General features: G+C 45.5%; 1 protein-coding gene across 1 annotated transcript in view; it reads left to right on the top strand.

The window, feature by feature from the left end:
• The window catches only part of PPP4R2 (protein phosphatase 4 regulatory subunit 2), a 56,156-nt gene that overhangs the window by 23,134 nt on the left and 11,782 nt on the right, over positions 1 to 21,240 (top strand). The window contains exons 3-4 of the mRNA XM_040359063.1: positions 10,157 to 10,327; positions 20,099 to 20,192. Of these exons, the coding sequence (XP_040214997.1) occupies positions 10,157 to 10,327; positions 20,099 to 20,192 (265 nt within the window). The remainder of the gene's footprint in view (positions 1 to 10,156; positions 10,328 to 20,098; positions 20,193 to 21,240) is intronic.

Raw genomic sequence — 21,240 nt, 5'->3', positions numbered from 1 at the left:
ATGCTCTCAATCTTTTCTTGGCCAGAATTCTGACAGAAAAAGTGCGATGGAGCATACACATGGTCAGAATTTGTGACAAAAAGCTCAGATCGCACTTTTCTCTTCAGGAATCGCGATCTTGTGTACAAGGCATTATACTACTAAGGCATGCTGTTGTCATAGATGCAGTATCTGGTTTAGCATTGTCCTGCTCGAATATGCAAGTCCTTCCCTAAAACTGTGGTATATTTTCTTATTGATGGCTCCTTTCCAGATGTGCTAGCTGCCCATTCCATATGCACTGATGCACCCCCATACTATCAGAGATGCCGGCTTTCATAGTGAGTGCTGACAAGCCACAAGGTTCCTCTTATTACTCCAGAGGTGTCAAACTTGAATCGTCTGACCACAGAACAGTTTCCCAATTTGCAGTAGAATGTTTTGAATGAGCTTTGGCCCAGAGAAGATGGCATTGGTTCTGGATCATGTTCAGATATGGCTTATTTGCATAATACATTTTTTTACCTTTTTTATTTTTTATTTTTGGATGGCACAGCGATTTCTAGAAGTGTTCCTGAGCCAATGCAATGATGTCCATCACAGGATCAGGAACCTTGATCTTAGCAACCAGCTGTTTTATTACTATTCGTTTTATTACTATTCATCGTCGCTTTGAAGCAGCTTCCCGGTGTCCTCAGTGCCTCTCCAGGACGTCCTCTCCAGTGTCCTGAGCGTGTCACTTCCAGTCCACAGGCACCTCATCTCTTCTTCCATTCACCCTGGGGTCACCTAGCTTGAATCTACCACTCACTGGGTCCGAGACCCGAGTCCTCCACTTTTGCCTGAGATCCTTTCTATCGGCTGAGATCTGTTTTTAGGGTCATCTGCACCATCATCCACTGCGCTTTGCTGATAAAAGCCAATCTTACATGTTGGCTGCTTTTTATTCATGCATTTAAAAATAAAATAAACTGTGATATGTTTATACCTTTATTTCCTGGATTTGAGCTTGTATTCACTACCCAGCATCAATGGCTCTCCTCCTGTGCTGATTTCATCACAGAATCGCCCTTGGCCGGAAGATCATGCGCATCCAATATTGCTTTTCAGCCTTATTTCTTGAACACAGATATTTTTCCAGATTCTCTAAATCACAGGTGTCAAACACAAGTGGGCCGAATCCGGCCCTCCAAGCCATTTCATGTGGCCCTCACACCTCTCCTACAGCCCTCCTCTGGTCCAACTCCAGACCCTTACTTTCTTCTTTTTTTTCTTTTTATTTATTTTTTTGCGGCATCCAGCTCTCGCTTCCTTCTGTGGCGCCGGAAGTTCACCTGTCCCCCCTCCCTGCAATCTTCTGAGACATGACCCAGGTCCCAGAAGCTTGCCTGGCCATGCGCAGCGTGGCTTGTGCATGCGCAGTGTGTGCCCGGCTGTGAAACCACAGCCAAGCGCCCACTGCAAGAATGCCGGCGCTGTGGAGGAGCGGGGCTTCGTATGCCCGCATCCCCGGACCATGGGACAGGTGAGTATCTGATTTTTTAAGTCAGAAGCTACACTTTTTTGTAGCTGCTGAAAAAAAAAAAATCAGGCAGAACGCTGCTTTAACAACCACTTTAACTGCAGCAGAATACATTTAGGTGGTCTGCCCTGCCAGATTAAAGCTGTTCCTGTGTAGCTCTCAGGATTGGATGGTCTGAAATGCAAATCCTTTGGTAGGTAAAAACGGATCCCAAGTATGCATTTAAAAAAAAATTCTCGGAACATCGAAATTTACCAATAACTATGTAGTGTGAGTGACTGCTTACCTAACCAATTCATTGAAACACTATTCACGTAGACAGGGCCTCAAATTATAAATTGTGTTGCTGTGATTGCTCAAAAATATGAAATCCGGTGTGCCCAGCATTATTGGCCTGGTGCTCCTACTGCCTTGACGCATTGTGAGATCCACAGCTGCTGCTGTTCATGACAACGATGGGAAAGAAAACCCGCGCCATGAGAAAGTTGTCTTGCAGTTACACCCTCATTGCTTTTAACACTTGTTCATTACCTCCAGCAAGCCCCTGCCGAATTGCTTCACTGTTGGTGCTTTCACCAAACCATAGTTTGATCATTACACAGACTTCATTAATCACTTTGTCAGAGAAGAGATGTTCCCAAGTTGTTACATTTGCAGCTTGCTAAGATTTTAGCACAGACTCTTAAAGTTTTTGTATGTTTATCATGATGGGCATAGCTCAGTGACAGATGTATGCCTTACCTCTGTTCTGTGCAATTCACGCAGTCTCTGTCATAGGTAGAGACTAGGTAATCTATTTTGTATTCAGTGGGCAGATGAAAGGAATAAAATATCATCCAGCGTAGTCCCGATCCTCTGAATACGGAATTGCCTAATTTGTGTAGAGTTGCTTGGTTTCAATGTAGATGTATCGTGCAGTTGGATTCCCCTTTGAAATCTCTCATTCCCTCAACCTGCATATATCTAGATCGCTCTCAATCAGGTGTAGATCACAACTCTGTGTTTTGTGTGCGGCTGTGGAGTCGGAGGAAATTTTGGGTAGCTGGAGTCGGAGGAAGCAAACAATGCACTGACTCCTACTACAATCGGAACATTTAGGCTTCATTTCCACTGGCGTTTTTACAGCCACTGTTGTTAGGCTTTTTTACAGCTTAAAAACGCCTGTCCATGTTTATTTTGTAAAAAAAAAAAAAATTTTGTGAGCTGCAGCTTTAAAAATGCCGCGGTCGCGTTTTTGCGCGTTTTTGAGCGCTTTTTAACGTCTGGCGTTTTTACAGCTCTACTCTGGAGCTTCAGAACGCCCTGGTCCTGCGTTTTTTTTTACAGCTCAAAAACGCCTATGCCATTTGCAGCTCAAAAACGTCAATGTGGGCATGATGCCATAGAATAACATGGACAGGCGTTTTTAAGCTGTAAAAAAACGCTCAGAAAAGTGGCTGTAAAAACGTCAGTGGAAATGAAGCCTTAGGAGTCTAAACATTTATCTACCGACTCCACAGCCCTGGTTTGTGTGTGGTTTTTATATATATATATATATATAAATTAGATGTGCAAGCACAAAGAATTTTCCATATGAAATAGTCTTTCTTGTATCATCTTTAGTGATGCACACGTGAATCTGCCTTTTCTTTTATAGCGCATCCACTCCGCTCTTCCAGCCTCCTTTTTTAAATAACAAACACTGGCTGCGTGCTCACCTTTTTTAAAGCCTAGTACACACCACCACTAGCGTGTTGAATGAAAACTGTTCTGGTCAGAGCTGCTGTACTAACAATCTGATGTTGGTACAGCGATCTCCCCCTGCTGTTCTAATGTGTTCTGTGCACTCCCCCCGCCAGAACACTCTCTAGTCAGCGCTTTCAGCCATTGGCTTGGACCGCTGACCGGGAGCCGATCGGTTGCTGGTTTTCCAGCATGCTCGCCCAACAGAAGTTGGCTGAACAGCCAGCTGCCATACACAAGGGCCGAATGTCTGCTGTTTTTTATTGAACCGGCCAAAGTCGTCTGACATTTAGCCCTTGTATACTAAGCTTAGAAGAGTCCCCCCCCCCCCCCCCCCCACCAAAAAAATGTAAAGTCAGCAGCTACAAATACTGTAGCCTGGAAGGTGCCAAATGTGGCACTGAAGGGGGTAGAAGCTAACAAGTTTAGCTTACCCTTTTGGGTGGAGTTCCGCTTTAAGTATGACCCCACATAATAAAAGGTCATACAGTGCATTTATCCCATTTTTAAATGGAATTCTTTCTCCTCCAGCACTTTTTTTTTATCCTCCACTAGTCAGATCCAAGGGTATGGTCCTACAGCTGGTCCAAACAAACTATATCCCTCACTAACATGCGAGGCCTCTGGATGTGCGGTATGAATTGTATGCAGCTGAGGCTAAATGCAGCGTTCCGCACTGTTCCGGGCCGACACTTCCTATCTCATACCCAGAACACATTAAAGTCTATTTGATTGGTGCTCAGCCAGTCATAGATGAATGCAAAGCTTGCTCTGATTGGCTGAGTCAGAGAGGTGGGCTGAGGTTACAACCTCGGACTATTCATTACTAGAATACATTGCTTTCTCTGAATGGCTGGCTGAGCGCCAATCGGATAGACTGTAATGTTTTCTGAATAAAGCTCCAACCTGGAACACCGTGCTGTATGTAGCCCAGCGGCCTCACATTAGCGAGGGACATAGTTTGGGCCAAGCTGTCCCAAACTAACTATGTAAAGTGTATCAAAAGCTTTCAGCCTGCTGACATCCGCTGTACAGAAGCATGGAGCCAGTCACAGCTGTGATGTGTTCTGATTTGATACAGTTATCACAGAACAGAGCCAATGTTGCATAAACGCAAGCGGCTCAAAGTGTTCTCCACTTGTTCCTGCAGGAATAATGTAACCTTTTTATTTTCAGTGTTTTGTAACAACTCAAACAGAAGTACAAATTCAGAAGTACAACACCTATGTGTTGTGATAAACATTCGCTGATAGACTGCAGAGTAATGTAATGCTTGTGTGTTGTGGTGCGCTACCTCAAAAAATAATAATGCATCTCCAATGTTGGCTGCATTCTAATGCATTGGCAGCCCATTCATTTATGGATTTATTAGTAGCCTCTTACCCTATACCGTTCCCACACTCCTAGTCTTCGCTGCACTTACCTCAGTGGATGACACAGTCTGTTGTGGTGGTCCTGGAATTTGAAAATCACATTGTTCTAGCTCCCCTTTTTTCCTGGGGATGCTTCTACAGAACGGTTCTAATTGGTTAGCGTGGCCACTTGCTGACGCTGACCAATCAGACCTGCTTCGGTCAATCACAGCTTCCTTAGGAAATGAGGAAGGTCAGTGTGGTTTTCAAATCCCGGGACTGCTGTGTGGATAGTGAAACTAGTCCAGACGATATTGTGGTGGAGACACTGGGGGGGGGGGGGGGACATTTAGACTAAACCTGCTGGTTGGCTCCTAACTTTTTGGTTGGGGTTTCCCCTGCAATGTTGCCAGGCATATTCATGGTCCCGTGTGACTCTTGATGGAGCATTTTTTATGTGCCCCTTTTAACTGCAGCAGTTTTTAATGCTCCCAAAAAGTCATAAAAAGCTCATTATCCAGTTGTGGCTCATCTTGGACATAAAGTAAGTTTTGTTCGCGAACAGCTGATGCAAACCCAGTTATACTAGAGCAGTTTACAAATGTACCCATGAAGACAGAGTGGTGCACGGATCATTAAAACTAAATGCTCCCTTACCTTTTAACAAGCTGTTTATGTGTTATGAAACCTTCTGTTGGTCTCGCCTAATAATCTCGAGCATTAGACTGGCTTCAAGTGGCACTCCACACAAATGGCTTAAAAGACCGTTGAACATGCATACAGTGGATAAAATAAGTATTGAACAAGTCACCATTTTATCTAGGTATTTCTAAAGGTGCTATTGACATGAAGTTTTCACCATGTCGGTAACAACCCATGCAATCCATACATACAAAGACCCCAAAAAAATAAGTTCAGAAGTTTAGGTTGTGTATGAAAATGGAATGACACAGGGAAAAAGTATTAAACACGCAAACTGAAATGTATTTAATGCTTCATACAAAATCCAAAAAAAATTACCAAATTATTTGTACTCGGGCAAATGCACCCATGCATCACCTGATACCTGGACAGTCAGGGATGATCGGTGCGGCGGGGGGGAGTTATAAGCACTGATCACCCCTGTATAGATTGCACTAAAGTCTGACAGCCGATTCCCCCTGGCTTTCAGATGCTTTTGTGAAATCTATACAGGGTGATGATCGGTGCTTGCTTGTAACTGCCCCACTGCACCGATCACCGCTGACTGTCCCCGTATCCTCCTCTAGGGCCCCCTCTATTCTGCTGTCCAACTCTGCCCCTTCTCCTCGATCTGTCAAAATGGAGAGCGGAGGTAGGAGCCGGTAAACCCGGCTCCTTTTCATTAAGAATGAACAGTCAGTGATCACTGACTGTCCATTCACATAACTGAAACATTGTAACCTGTGATTATGTTTCAGTTTATGAATGGAGAGTAGCTGCTGTCTCATCTCCATTCATTTTCAGCGCAGCTGGGGAAGTGGAGAAAGTGACTGGGGAATCCCTATCCCTATCAGTTGAGAGTGAACCAGTTGATATTAATTTGCAATGACAGGGGGCAGGTTTGCTTTCTAATTGATAGATTCTTGGCTTTCCATGCCTTTTTTGCACCTCCCTTTCTTCATGTATTCAATACTTATTATTTTTTTTTTTTTCCTGGTTTATTCTGTTTAGAAACTAATTTATGTGTAATAAAACAGATTTGTTTTGGTTTCTTTGTATGGATTGCATGGGTTGTTGCCAACGTGGTGAGAATTTCATGTCAATGACACCTTTAGAAACCCAATTACCTAGAAAAATGGGGACGTGTTCAATACTTTATCTGCTGTATATTTACTGCTTTACCTGCCAAAGATTTTCGCAGTTCTGTATTAGTGATTTTTGCCCTTAACTGCTAGGCTGCAGCATTTGGATCATCATTTTTGTTTCCTGGTTTTGCTTTACAGCAGGGGCATTGAATTAAAATTCACCGAGGTCCGAATCGCACATTTTTCCTATGGCTCAGATCTTTTTCATCTCACACACACTTGTTTCAAAGTCCTCTTCTTACATCCATGCCCTGTGTTCCCCTTGCATATCTGTTACCCCTCCATTATGTCACAGTTGCCCTCCGTGTCAATGTTGACCCCCCCCCCCCCCTTTTTTTGTATAGAAGTAGTTAGGCAGACATTCCAGGAGCAGCAGCTTTCAGCCTTTCATAGCGTGGGGCTGGGCTGTGCACCTGTGGCTTCTGCCTAGACCTAAATGCCGGGGCTAAACACCCAGTGTGCATGGGCATTAAAACTTCAGAAACCCCCAAGAACAAAGTGTGGGATTCATAGAATATATGAATTGAAAGGTTACATAAATGTGTAGCTGTTTACTGTATTTGGTATAGTGACTATTGGCTCACATCGCAGCTTGGAATTCTCGCTGTAGATATCGCATAGTGAAATGTTTTGGAAAACTTTCTGCCCTGGATCCTGTCCAGGAATTTCCTCACCACAATGTCTACTGTCATGAGTGCCAGAGTTCAGCTAGCTGGGTGCTGCGGAGGTTTTGCAGAGCATCGTCTGCAGCACTTCGCTAACAAATGTCTTGAAGTTTCCTTTTAGCAGAGCCTGACTACCCGAAGTAAATATTGATGCATACAAGTTCACTGACGGCACTGCTTTTTATGCACACTTCACATTTTGAAGAAGGCTGACCGTTGACGGTACTCAGACAGCCAATTGTATCCTTCCTCCACAATGTAGAATGCATGACTTTTTTTTCTTTGTTCTCTGAAACAAAATGTAAGGGTCCCACTATGCAATTGCTGTGCTGGCAGGGGACTGGCTTTATACTACATGGGCTGTAGCTGCTATAAAAAGAAACCAAACTAAGTTGTTGAACAGCTTTTGATTAAAGTGATTGTAAAGGCAGAAGGTTTTTTATCTTGATGCATTCTATGCATCAAGATAAAAAAACCTGTGTGCAGCAGCCTCCCTAACACTTTCCTGAGGTCCCTCCTAGATTCAGCGATGTTGCCGCATAGTCTCGGCTGCCCTGGACTCCACCCCCCTCATTGGCTGAGACAGCAGCCTAGCGCTTTTTGCTGCCAATCAGTCAGTCGGCCAATGAGGAGAGCAAGGGAGCCAGGTCACTGGTCCTTGTTTGAATGGACACAGGGAGCTGTGACTTGGGTGCCCCCATAGCAAGCTGCTCGCCTGGGGGGCACTCGACAGAAGGGATAGTTGGGTTTTAAAGGTCTGAGTAACCACTTCCTGACCAGCAACACACCCGTACGTTGCTGGACTTTGGGTGGTTATACCAGGCATCACCCCAGTACTATGTGTGTGTGTGTGTGTGTGTGTGTGTGTGTGTGTGTGTATCTCTATCAACTAATCGATTACTTTTTTCATCGATTTATCGGCCAGTAACATAATGGGGGTTAAAAAATAAATAAAGCACACCAGTAGACCCTTTTCGACTCTCTCGTGGTCTTAAAGGGGGGACAGCGTGTGCTATATTAACCAGAGTGCCAATGAGATCATCAGACTTTTTATGTCAGATTATCAGTAATGGCGGATCTGTACAGAGTTGCTCACTTATCACAGGTGAATTTTCAACCCTCTCTGGTCACATGGTCCCGTGTGTCGTGCAGGCTGGAGGAGAGAGCGATTCAACGGCGGCTAGCGAAGCCTGCAGCCGTGACATCGCCCAAAGCCTTCGATGGCCCATCCGTTGTTGGCATGCCCTCTTCCACCCTGCAGCTGCGCCGGCTGACACGGGAGCCGGATCACATGCCTGGAGCAGATATATATCTGTTTCATACACCGGTTAGGTTAGCAGAAAGGGGGAGGGGACGGGTTAAGGCTCAATAGGTGGAAGCTGAAATATGGAGAGTGGTTTGGTTATAATTCGCCTGTAAAAAAAAAAAATTTATCCCTTTATGGTACAAAAAGAGCACATCGCTACTGTAAATATTACTTTCACGGTCCCACAGTAAAAAATGAACCCCCTTACAGTAGCAATGATTTGCTCTTTTTGTACAATTTTTTTTTTTTTTTTTTTTAAATCCCATTATGTTACTAAACATCTCGGACCTGGGTCACACCTTTTTTTGTTGCTTTTTGCAGAAACACACTACAGTTCTTTTACATGGTTTTCCTATGGGACACGTTCACATCTATGCTTTTTTCAGCTGCTGCATATTTGGAAAGGGCAAAACGGTGGCATTTGTTTTTTTTTTGTTTTTTTTTTGGCTCAATATACTTCAGTTTTAGAAGCTGCAGAAAAGCATATAATGCGTCTTTTGCAGCAATTTTTTTTTTTTTTTCAATCTGCCCAAAATGCAAGTTGCAAAGTTATTAACCGATCGAAACAATAATTACTTCTGACCACAATAAGTGATCCAATTTTTTTTTTTGAAGCAAGTCTTAAAAAAAAAAAAAATTAAAGTGCCCCATGCTAACGTGCAAAGTTGACCGTGCATGTACGCAAACAGCGTTCATCCCACAAATGGGAGTTATCGCCACAAACGTCGAGATAGGGGCAGTATTTCTAGCACTAGACGACCTCTCTACATCTAAAGTGGTAACCTGTAAATCACTGAAATCTTAAAGCGGGGGTCCACCTAAACTGCTTTTTTTTTTCTTTTGCCGCTGACTTTTAAAATAAGGACACTTGCCTGTCCTGGGTGCCCGCAAAGTCGCCACCTGAAGCCTATCGATCTCTCGGATGCTGCCACTGCCATCTTCGGTAATGTAATCAGGAATTGAAGCCTTGCAGCCTCACTTCCTGGTTCTCTACTGCACATGTGCAACGCCATTGGTCCCTGCTCTCTTCTGGGACCTGTGTGTCTCCCAGAAGACGGCGGGGGGATAGGGAAGTGGTGTAGATACCCGCGAGTTGCTCGGGTATCTATGCCTGGAAGTGGGAGCAAAATGCCTGTATTACACCGGTATCTGCTGCACTCCCTCCCGAAAGGTGTCAAATCCACCGGAGGGGGGGTGGGGGTTTCCAAAAAGCAGAAGTTCCATTTTTGGGTGGAACTCCGCTTTTAAAGAACCTACTTCATTTTAGTGACATTTTTTATTTTGCTTTTGTTAACTCCCAAATACTTGAGATTTTTATGTGGCCCTGCCTGGTATGTGCACTGGGTGCTGAATCACGTTGGGACTTTATTTTGCAAAGGCTGTGTAACACCAGGCAGGGCTGGCTGAATAGTGAAGATCTATGAACCAGGGCTGAAGCTAAGTGTCAGATGTACTGGCAGACCGTGTACTGTGTCTGCAGGATCCTAGCATTGCTCCCATCCACTGCTGATCGCAGGTACAATGCTTTTACAGGCTCCAGTGCAAAAAAATAAATGCACAGGAGGTTGATCCCTTTTTGTTTGCCCCTACAGAGATCCCCGTGTGTGTGTGTGTGTTTTTTACTATACATTATTTTTCTTGTGGAAAGAGGGCTTCTGAAACTTGGGTTGGCATAGATCTTTATTGTAGGACATGGGGAAATGTGATGCATTTTACTTTTTAAACTGTGACTTTATTTAAATGTGTTTTTAATTAACCCTTTCCCTCAACTTATTTTCTTATAGCGTTCAATGGCTCCAGTTTAAGGATTACTTCATGTATAAGCTAGAGAAGGTTATGGATGATTTCCGGACAGCTGCTCCAGAGCCCAGAGGTCCTCCCAATCCAAATGTGGAATATATCCCCTTTGATGAGATGAAGGATAGAATACTCAAGATTGTTACTGGTTTTAATGGGTAAGTTCTGAGGACAAAATAACTGGGCAGCTACAAGAAGAAAAATATGAGACTTTTAAAAACAAAAAATAATTTCCAAAGACTTTATTACCTTTTTTTTTTTTTTTTTTTTTTTTTTTTTTTTTTTTTTTTGAAATGTTGAATACAGCTTTGAGTCAGGACCATGGAGAATCAACCAGGTACTGTAGGAGAATCAAAGGGACAATTGATTAGGCAAAAGCAGTATGCTATACCTTGTGCCTTAAAGGCACAGGAGCATTTTATTTTTTTGGGAGGGGGGTGTTTCTTTTTGTTTTTATTTTGAGAGGTAACAACTACTTTAATGGTCTTTAACCACTTCCCGACCTCCTCATGTACATTTACGTTGGCAGAATGGCACGGACAGGCACAATCACGTACCTGTACGTCCTCTGCTAGATGTGGGTGGGGGGTCCGATCGGGACCCCCCCCCCCCGGGACATGCGGAGGTCGGGTCCGCTCGGGGAGCGATCCGGGACGACGGCGCGGCTATTTGTTTATAGCCGCTCCGTCGCGTTCGCTCCCCGGAGCTGAAGAACGGGGAGAGCCATGTGTAAACACGGCTTCCCCGTGCTTCACTGTGGCGGCGCATCGATCGGGTGATCCCCTTTATAGGGGAGACTCGATCGATGACGTCATTCCTACAGCCACACCCCCCTACACTAGTAAACACATACACAGTGATCCCTAACTCCTACAGCGCCCCCTGTGTTTAACTCCCAAACTGCAACTGTCATTTTCACAATAAACAATGCAATTTAAATGCATTTTTTGCTGTGAAAAATTACAATGGTCCCAAAAATGTGTCAAAATTGTCCGAAGTGTCCGCCATAATGTCGCAGTCACGAAAAAATCGCTGATCGCCGCCATTACTAGTAAAAAAAAAAAAAACTATCCCCTATTTTGTAAACGCTATAAATTTTGCGCAAACCAACCGATAAACGATTATTGCGATTTTTTTTTTTTTTTTTTTTTTTTTTTTTTTAACCAAAAATAGGTAGAAGAATACGTATCGGCCTAAACTGAGGGAATTTTTTTTTTATATATGTTTTTGGGGGATATTTATTACAGCAAAAAGTAAAAAATATTGCATTTTTTTCAAAATTGTCGCTCTATTTTTGTTTATAGCGCAAAAAATAAAAACCGCAGAGGTCAAATACCACCAAAAGAAAGCTCTATTTGTGGGAAAAAAAGGACGCCAATTTTGTTTGGGAGCCACGTCGCACGACCGCGCATTTGTCTGTTAAAGCAACGCAGTCCCGAACTTTAAAAACCCCTTGGGTCTTTAGCCAGCATATTGGTCCGGGGCTTAAGTGGTTAAAGAGACCCTGCCTCCAGACCATTGATTTCAAAACAATTGCGGACTCTGATGTCACTCAAGTGATATGCCTTTAGCCCTTTTTCACATTGAGGGCGGATTTAAAATCGTGCAAGTAAAAGTACAGAAACTACTTTTGGGAATCAATGCGGCATCGTACCCATTTGGATGGTGCAGTTGATGGCGATTTGACGTGTCAAATCTCGTTAAAACGGCCTAAAGTAAACATGGACATGCTGCCATTCAGTGCAAGGGAATCCTAATCGGAGCGACTCAAGGCGTTCCAACTAGAAAAAGGTTTCTGCACTACTTGGTGGCAACTTTGGAACGACTTGCATTAATTTCAATTGAAGTTGTGCTGTACTGGGGGCGGCTTCAATTGTGAACCGAGCCTTAGCATTTCAGCTTACCCCTTCCCTTGAAGCTGCATAAAAGGTTTTGTAGTGAGTAGCTGGGTCAGCATCGAATGATTAGACACTCCAAGGAAAGGAGAGGGCTAAGGCCCCTTTCACGCTTTTGCAACTTGAAAGTCTTGTGACTAGATGCAATGCCTGTGTAATCTTGAGGTCTATGGACTTTAAGTCGCATCAAACTTGCACCAAAGGGCAGGGACTACTTTGAAGTCGCAGAAATCTGAATGGTACACATTGGAAATCGTGGAATATGACTATGCATGTCCCAAGTCACAGGACAAGTCGTACAAGTGTGAAAGGGGCCTAAGCCATGTAAGGAGGGAAGGGAACTGTGCTAGGTAGTTCACTCTTTTTATGAAGAATCAAATTTTCCAGCAAGTTCAGAGGTGTATTGCAAGTGAACAAAAAAATATTTACGTGAAAGAAAAAAAACAATGCAAGTCAATTTTTTTTTATATATATTTTCTGCATGTTTACCAACAATTTAAGCTGGTAATTGGGTGTCTAGCCTCTTTACGCTCACAAACCCTATATGAACGCTCCTTGATGCCCCATTAATAACCGTCGTCCTATTCAATATTCGCTGACACTTTGGACAAACGCTATCACTCAAGTTCATACTAACAATTGGAAACCAGTCGGAATTGTTCCTGATCATGTGATCACTGTTGCATGCAGAGTTGAATGATCAAAGTGGAACTAAACCTAACTTCTCATAAACTGAGAGCAGGCAGCTCTCTATTGCAAAGAGACATGTTTTTCTTTATCGTACATCACGGGACACAGAGCAGCATATTCATTACTATGTGGGTTATATGGAGTACCTTCAGGTGTTGACACTGGCAATCTCAAACAGGAAATGCCCCTCCCTATATAACCCCCTCCCATAGGAGGAGTACCTCAGTTTTTACGCCAGTGTCTTAGGTGTTAGACCCCATTCACATCTAGGCGTTTTTACGCCTGTAGCGCTACGCCTCTGCCGCCAGAGGGCTGGAAATACATGTCCCTCTATGGAGATGGTTCACATCTCCACGCCGAACGCCGGACGCCTGTCGCCTGCGGCGTGAAAAAAGGTCCCGGACCTTTTTTTCAGGCGTCTTCGAGCGTTCGGCTAGGAGATGGCAATCATCTCCATAGAGGGGGTCATCTTGGGACACATCTAGGCGGACAATACCCGCGTTTTGTCGCCGCAAATCGCGGTACAAAACGCCGCTATTTTTACCGCGATTTGCGGCGACAAAACGCCGCGATTTCGTCCGTCTAGATGTGAATGCAGCCTAAGTCATGGTTTAGCTTGCCTCCGCATCCTTGGGATTAGGTGAGCTACCGGTTCTGTCCAAAAAAGCCTGAGCGCTAAAGTGGTCAGTAACCGGACCCCAAACCCTTGGGGTATAGCCCATAATGCTTTCTTTTTAAGAGAGCTGGACCCTGGGCCCAGAACTTAGAAAACCTTTGGGCGCCTAATGTTTTCTGTTTGCCAGGGTGCTGTATGGGTCCAGGACAGTGGATCCTTCATGGAAGAAGAAGGTTCCCAGGGCCTGAAGGTCTAGACATCCCCACGGAGATGGGGGAAGATTGGGCCTCTTGCTTGGCAAAGTCCTGTGGCATGGAGCAGGTAAGTAAGGGGAAAAACTTGCGGAACTTGGCTCTTAGCAAGTTTTTTCTGGGAGGTCACAGGGGACATGCCTAAGGTTATGCATTGCATCTGGCAAACCAGTCACATATCATGAAGATAGGATGGCTCTATATGTTATCATTCCCCATAAAAAGTGACCTCCCTGGTAGTGTTGGAAAAGCTGTGAGTGGGGCCTTTTGTGTACAAATGTATGTGTGTGTCAGAGAGCTATGCTTACCTGCAAGCCTCCAGGCGATGCTCTATCCAGTCCTCTTCCTCATGCCTGCAAGGCAGGCAAAAAACGCTGACCTCCTCGTGTGTTCCAGGCCTGCGGCTGCAGGAACAGAGAGGCCCTTCCTCCCAACCCCCCCCCCGTCGGCGGGCGCGCGCGCGGTGCGCGTGCACGTGTTATAGGCGCATTTGGCGCCGTTTTAGCTGGGGGGGAAGGGCGGGTCAGTGGTTTAAGGAAGGGGCGGCCCTTCCTTAGTGCCACAGCTCATTCAATACTTTGGCTTGAGGGAGGAAGGACTGGAGTGAAGCAAGGGGCGCTGAGGACACACAGTGGCCAGAAAGAATACTACAGTCTTCAGAAGATTGTGGTTTAGCCTAGGAATAGGCTGTTTTTTCTTTTCCATCTCATAGTCTTTTCTTTGGCAATACTACTCAGGGGGATAGAATGTTTTTTCTTGCCTAGATTGAAAAAAAAAAAAAAAAAAAAAAAGAAGAAAAGTGTCATCTGGGGTAGAGGAAACATTTTTTATTCCCCAAACAGGTGTTTGGGCATTTAACTATTTATAAGTCCCAGGTACCAATAAGTAGCAGGTGTGCCTCGGTATTGTACCATGGCATCAAAGAACAAGCCAGAGGGTACAAAAGGTGGGGATTCCCCCACAGAGTCTGAGGTCTCGGACAGAGCTATGCCGCTGCTTTCCCCACAGGGAGCCTTTGGGCCATCGGGATCTGGGGCTGGAGCTGACGCGAGTCAACCCAACCCTAAGATGGTCACGGAGGAGGTGTTGCTCACCTCTTTAAATGAGATGCGGAGAAGCATGGGAGAAATGATAGCCGCAGCTATGCGGGGTAGTAAGCGGAATAGATCTCCGTCACCCGTGCGCGGACCCTCGGAAGAGGAGGTCCTTTCCTCTGGGGAATTGGACGACCTCTTGGACAAAGACCAAGTAGGTTCAGGGATCGAAGATCCGGATACAGAGGAGTCTGGGGCAGTCTCCCTGAGGGAGAGCTGGTGGATTCAAGGCTTGACGGACTTGGTCCATAAGGCATTCAACCTGCCTGTACCAGATCTCCAGGTATCGACGATTTCAGCTTTGGGCTCACTGAGGGCGCCTCAAAGCAGTGCTGTGTTTCCGATCCATCCTCTATTGGAGGGAGTCTTGTTCCAAGAGTGGAACAAACCAGACAAGGTGTTCTTACCACCTAAGAAATTTTCTGTCTTATATCCTATGGAAGAAAAGTTTTCCAAGAGATGGGCTTCTCCTGCAGTAGACGCAGCCATCTCATGTGTTAACAAATCGTTAACATGCCCTGTAGAGAACGTACAGGTTTTCAAAGATCCAGTTGATAAGCGCTTGGAAGCACTACTTAAGAACTCCTTCACTTCTGCAGGGGCAGTAGTACAGCCAGCCGTGGCTGCGATTGGAGTCGCTCAAGCTTTATCAGATCAATTTAAGCAAATGCTTGAACTTATTCCTGCCGAGCAGGCAGAAGAATTTTTGGATGTCCCTAAGGCCATATGTTTTACGGTAGACGCAATCAAGGATTCCATCCAGCAAGCGTCACGTTTATCGTTATCCCTTATCCATATGAGAAGACTCTTATGGTTGAAAAGCTGGGAGGCTGAGCCCCCATGCAAGAAGCTCCTGGTAGGGTTCCCCTTCCATGGAGGACGGCTCTTCGGAGAGGACCTAGATAAATACATTCAGACCATTTCAAGCGGCAAGAGTACACTCTTGCCAACTAAGAAGAAGGTTCAGGGGCCTGCGTTTAAACGACAGTCCTCCCCTGGGCAGGGGCCCTCTAATGCCAAGCAGTATCGACGGCCTCCTGCAAGAGCAAACTTCGGCTTCAACAGCAGATCAGAAGGACAGGCTGTTAGAGGCAAGAGGCAGTGGTTTCGCAAGCCAGCAAAACCAGCCCCCAAGTCTACCTCATGAAGGGGCGCCCCCACCCACGAAGGTGGGGGGAAGGCTGCGACTCTTTTCGGAGATTTGGGGCATTCCCGACGAGTGGGTACGGTCTTCCGTGGCCACAGGCTACAAGCTAGAGTTCCTAAGGTTTCCTCCTCCTCATTTCCAGGAGTCGAGGATTCCAAACGATCTGGAGAAAGGAGCCGCATTAAGATCGGCTCTAGATCATCTACTTTCCCAGGGAGTAATAGTAGAGGTACCAGTCCTGGAACAGGGGCTGGGTTTCTACTCCAACCTAATGGAGGCTACGGCCCCCCGGGTGTTCACGAAGGTTCTAGCTCCAATCCTAGCCAAGCTAAGGATCCAAGGGGTCACGATCCTAGCATACCTGGACGACCTCCTAGTCATAGACCACTCGTCTCCCGGCTTGGAGCGAGCAGTGGCCCTCACGGTCCAATACCTCGAGAGGTTCGGCTGGGTCCTAAATCGAGAAAAGTCAGCATTCCAGCCCACAAGGCAGTTGGAATATCTCGGCATGAGATTAGACACAGAACAACAAAGGGTGTTCCTACCTCTGAGGAAGGTCAAAGCCATCAAGGAATTAATCCTACTGGTTCTAAGCAAGAAAGAACCGACTATTCGCCTATGTATGAGACTACTAGGCAAGATGGGGGCTACATTCGAGGCGGTGCCATACGCCCAGAGCCACACTCGCATCCTGCAGGCAGCCATCCTGTCAGCATGGAGCAGAAGGCCACAGGCCTTGGATATCCCGTTGCCACTCTCATCAAGAGTCCGGCAAAGTCTGTGTTGGTGGTTAGACCCTCAGAATCTACTGAAGGGAAAGTCTTTCAACCCAGTGGCTTGGAAGATAGTGACCACAGACGCCAGCCTGACGGGCTGGGGAGCGATTGTGGATGGTTCCACTCGCCAAGGTATTTGGGCAAGGCCAGAGAAGCTTTTACCCATCAACATCTTGGAGCTCAGAGCGGTTCGACTAGCCCTCAGGGCTTGGACGTCGAAATTGCAGGGGTTCCCGGTGAGAGTTCAATCAGACAATGCCACGGCAGTGGCATACATAAATCACCAAGGGGGAACCAGGAGTCAGGCCGCTCAGAGAAGTGAGCTTGATTCTCCTAGGGGCAGAGGCTCATGTGCCCTGCATATCGGCAATATTCATTCCCGGAGTGGACAACTTTCAGGCGGACTTCTTAAGCCGCCAGACTCTATTGCCGGGGGAATGGTCTCTGCATCCACAAACCTTTCAAGCACTCTGCCAAAAATGGGGAGTGCCGGACGTGGATATCATGGCATCGAGACTCAACAAGAAGCTAGACAGGTTCATGTCCCGCTCAAGGGATCCGATGGCCTGCGGAACCGATGCTCTGGTTTGCCCTTGGCATCAGTTCAAACTTCTTTATGCGTTTCCCCCGCTCCAGTTACTACCCCGCCTGCTGCGCAGGATCCGGGTGGAGCACATACCAGTCATCCTGGTAGCTCCAGCATGGCCCAGAAGGGCATGGTACTCACTAATCTTAAGGATGGTAGTGGGAGACCCTTGGACTCTTCCTCTACGGCCAGACCTGCTATCGCAAGGTCCGATCCTCCACCCTGCCTTACGGCATCTAAATTTGACGGCCTGGAAGCTGAATCCCTGATTCTCAGGGGTAGAGGTCTGTCTCAGAAAGTAATCTCTACCCTAATCAGAGCCAGGAAACCGGTCTCTAGGGTGATTTATTACAGGGTCTGGAAGGCCTATGTAGGCTGGTGTGAGTCCAAGCGATGGCTTTCTCGCAAATTCACCATTGATAGAGTTTTAAGTTTTCTCCAGCTAGGAGTGGATAAAGGATTGGCATTAAGCACAATCAAAGGACAGATTTCTGCTCTGTCAGTGTGGTTTCAGCGGCCGCTGGCCACCCACTCGCTGGTTAAGACCTTCCTTCAAGGGGTCTTACGTATTAAACCTCCAGTTAAATCCCCGCTTTGCCCGTGGGATTTAAACCTTGTTCTGTCAAGTTTACAGAAACAACCGTTTGAGCCGTTGGCTGAAATTCCTTTGGTTTTACTGACATGGAAGTTAGTATTTTTGGTCGCCATAGTTTCCGCAAGAAGAGTATCGGAACTGGCGGCCTTATCCTGTAAGGAACCATATCTTATTTTTCACAAGGACAGGGTCGTTCTCCGCCCTCATCCTTCCTTCCTACCGAAGGTTATATCCAGTTTTCATTTGAACCAGGATTCGGTATTACCATCCTTCTTCCCTAAACCTACTTCCAGAAAGGAAGGGTTGCTGCATACCTTGGATATCGTCAGGGCCATGAAGGCCTATCTTAAAGCTACAAAGAAGATCCGGAAAACAGATGTGCTGTTCATATTACCGGATGGGCCCAAGAAGGGGCAGGCAGCTGCAAAGTCCACCATTTCTAGGTGGATTAAGCAATTAATCACTCAGGCCTACGGCTTGAAAGGGTTGCCTCCTCCAGTATCATTAAAGGCTCATTCTACTAGGGCCATGGGCGCCTCCTGGGCAGCACATCACCAGATCTCTATGGCTCAAGTTTGCAAGGCGGCAACCTGGTCTTCTGTCCACACGTTTACAAAATTCTACAAGTTGGACGTAAGAAGGAATACTGATACTGCCTTTGGGCAGGCAGTGCTGCAGGCTGCAGTTTGAGACCCTCGGATTCCGGGGGCTCCTCTTTTTTGAGTTAAATTTAAAATTTAAGATTATTTTTTCTCAACTAAGTTGGATTTATTATGATTTGAGTATTTCTCTAAATTAAATCCTTTTGTCTTGGGAAGATGTCTCCCTCCCCTCATTGTAAGCATTGCTTTGGGACATCCCACATAGTAATGAATATGCTGCTCTGTGTCCCGTGATGTACGATAAAGAAAAAGGGATTTTTAATACAGCTTACCTGTAAAATCCTTTTCTTGGAGTACATCACGGGACACAGAGCTCCCACCCCTCTTTTTGGGGACCATTTTGGGAGGCATACTGCTTGCTACAAAACTGAGGTACTCCTCCTATGGGAGGGGGTTATATAGGGAGGGGCATTTCCTGTTTGAGATTGCCAGTGTCAACACCTGAAGGTACTCCATATAACCCACATAGTAATGAATATGCTGCTCTGTGTCCCGTGATGTACTCCAAGAAAAGGATTTTACAGGTAAGCTGTATTAAAAATCCCTTTTTTTCTGTTCTGCTGTAACACATATTTACCTTTTTGCAGTCTTCTGCTGAATGTATGCTAAGCTGATGAAGGTGGCACTGTGTATTTGTTTAATTCTGTAACTGCCTGATACATTTACAGCAATCTATCTGCTGTGCACCCCTTCTGGTATTTTCGTGTGCTCAGGAGGGAGAGGTACAGAGTCCACCAGCCTTGCTGAATGCTGTACTAATAGTATTCGCTTTTAGGGCCCATATGTATGGGGACAAATAGTCTGCCTGGCTGCAGACAGCAGGGCCGGACGCTGCATATGTCTCTCCCAGGTATACTAAAATGCCCTGTTGTGTTACTCCTTTTAACTTTTTTATCCGAAAAATATCAGCTGGAATGTATATATTTACTATGGTGAGGCAGGTACCTTTTTTCAATTATTAATTTTTTTTTTTCTCCCTAATAGACTAGTACAGACATGTCTGGTGCCTTAATCAGGGCCTGTATGCAATGCAGTCAAAATGTCTGTATTATGGAGCTCGTCTGTGTTTAGGTAACCATCCAAAAATTTGGATCACATAGGCCGGTGAGATTTGTCATTTGGCAGCCATGCTTTGAATATTGCACAAGATTGATCTGCTCGGCACGAGATACTTTATCCCTGCTGAGACTCATCGCAGCTGTTTTAAGGATTTACAGTTGGGCCGAAACGTTTGAGCCTCCAGCCAGAAGCCCTGCTCTCTTCTGTTTGCATTGATCCAGGCGTTTTGGGTGACATGATTTTGAGCTAAACAGTAGCCTGGGGTACAAGACCATGGCACTTCTAAGCTGAGTTACATGCTCAAAGGCTGCTGATCATTTTTATCCCCCCCCCCAGTCACTGTGGAGTGCAGTCCCTCACTAGCATTAACTCGGCCATCTTTCGCTTTTTGAGTCCTCTCTGTAGTAAAGTTTCATTCATAGTTTGCGTACATTCATGTGTAAATACCTGACCCTTCAATGAAATGCTAATTTATTGCGAAGAATAATGAAATATTGAGGTAATTGTGTTTCCATACATGCTATAAATGCTTACTATATGTTTGTCCATTTTGTCTAGGACCCCATTCACTATTCAGCGACTCTGTGAGCTTGTCACCGACCCCCGGAGGAATTACACAGGGACAGACAAGTTTCTTAGAGGAGTAGAAAAGGTAAATTTAAAGTCGAATTCCAGACTTCCCTTCAGTCTTAAGCAGTTTTTTTACATGCGCCTCTCTCCTTTACTGAAATTGCTTACTGTATTTCGCTGCACACTGAGCGTCTCACAATGTACATTTAAACTTTTTTTTTCAAATCCCGTTTGCTAGGATACACATCCCTCTGCATTCAGTGCACAAGTTCCAGTACTCATGTACACAGTGGGTATTGGCTTTCATAGCTGTACAGCTGTATGCGGCTGTACAATTGACCTGTCGATCTTGGACAGAGAAATACGTCTGAATGCACGCTGTATGGCCTTGTGCAAGAGGCCATAAACTCAGCCTTTAAAGGGAAAATCTACAAACTTTAATATGTGGTACAAGAATGGACCAAGTATATGAGGAACTTATAAACTAATTTGTAGCAGAAAATGTATACGCTTGTTAGAAGCGCACTTTAGTCTGTCTTTTTAAAGCAGAGGTCCACGACCCCCCCAACCCCCCCCCACCACCATTCACCTAATCATAATGTCTCATTCACTGTTTTGGTGAATTATCTCCCCCGATGTCCTGTTTCCATGTAAAAATTTTGTTCTAAAAACTGTGGCTGGCCGGTTTAATCTTGCTTGTGGTCATTTGAAGACCACAATCATTAACTTCCTGGTTCCAGTGAATGCTGAGCTACCAGCATTCCTTTTCTCGTCCCCGCGCATGTTTGGTTGTAATGGCGCGGAGTGCCGTAAACTTCCTGGTTGACATCACAACGGAGCGGCATCGTCAGAAGTTCCCACCTCATGATGGCAACAAAAAGTATATACAACACACACAGACGGTACCAAACCAAGTCCTGCGAAAATTTGCAGCGGGCCTCCGCACTGACTCCTGGGAACAATGACACAAGCTTCCAGGAGACAGTGCGGGGCACAGGACATTGCGTAAATACCCGCCCATAGCCGCAGGGGTCAGATACCGGAAACGAAGAGCACACATACACAGGTACACCCTATTTAAAGAAAATGTTCCATTTAACTATATATATATATATATATATATATATATA

The sequence above is a fragment of the Rana temporaria genome, chromosome 7 (genome assembly GCF_905171775.1).
Source record: "Rana temporaria chromosome 7, aRanTem1.1, whole genome shotgun sequence".
Lineage (NCBI taxonomy): Eukaryota > Metazoa > Chordata > Amphibia > Anura > Ranidae > Rana > Rana temporaria.
Note: the sequence above shows the minus strand (reverse complement) of the source record. Positions and strands in the feature narration are given on the sequence as shown.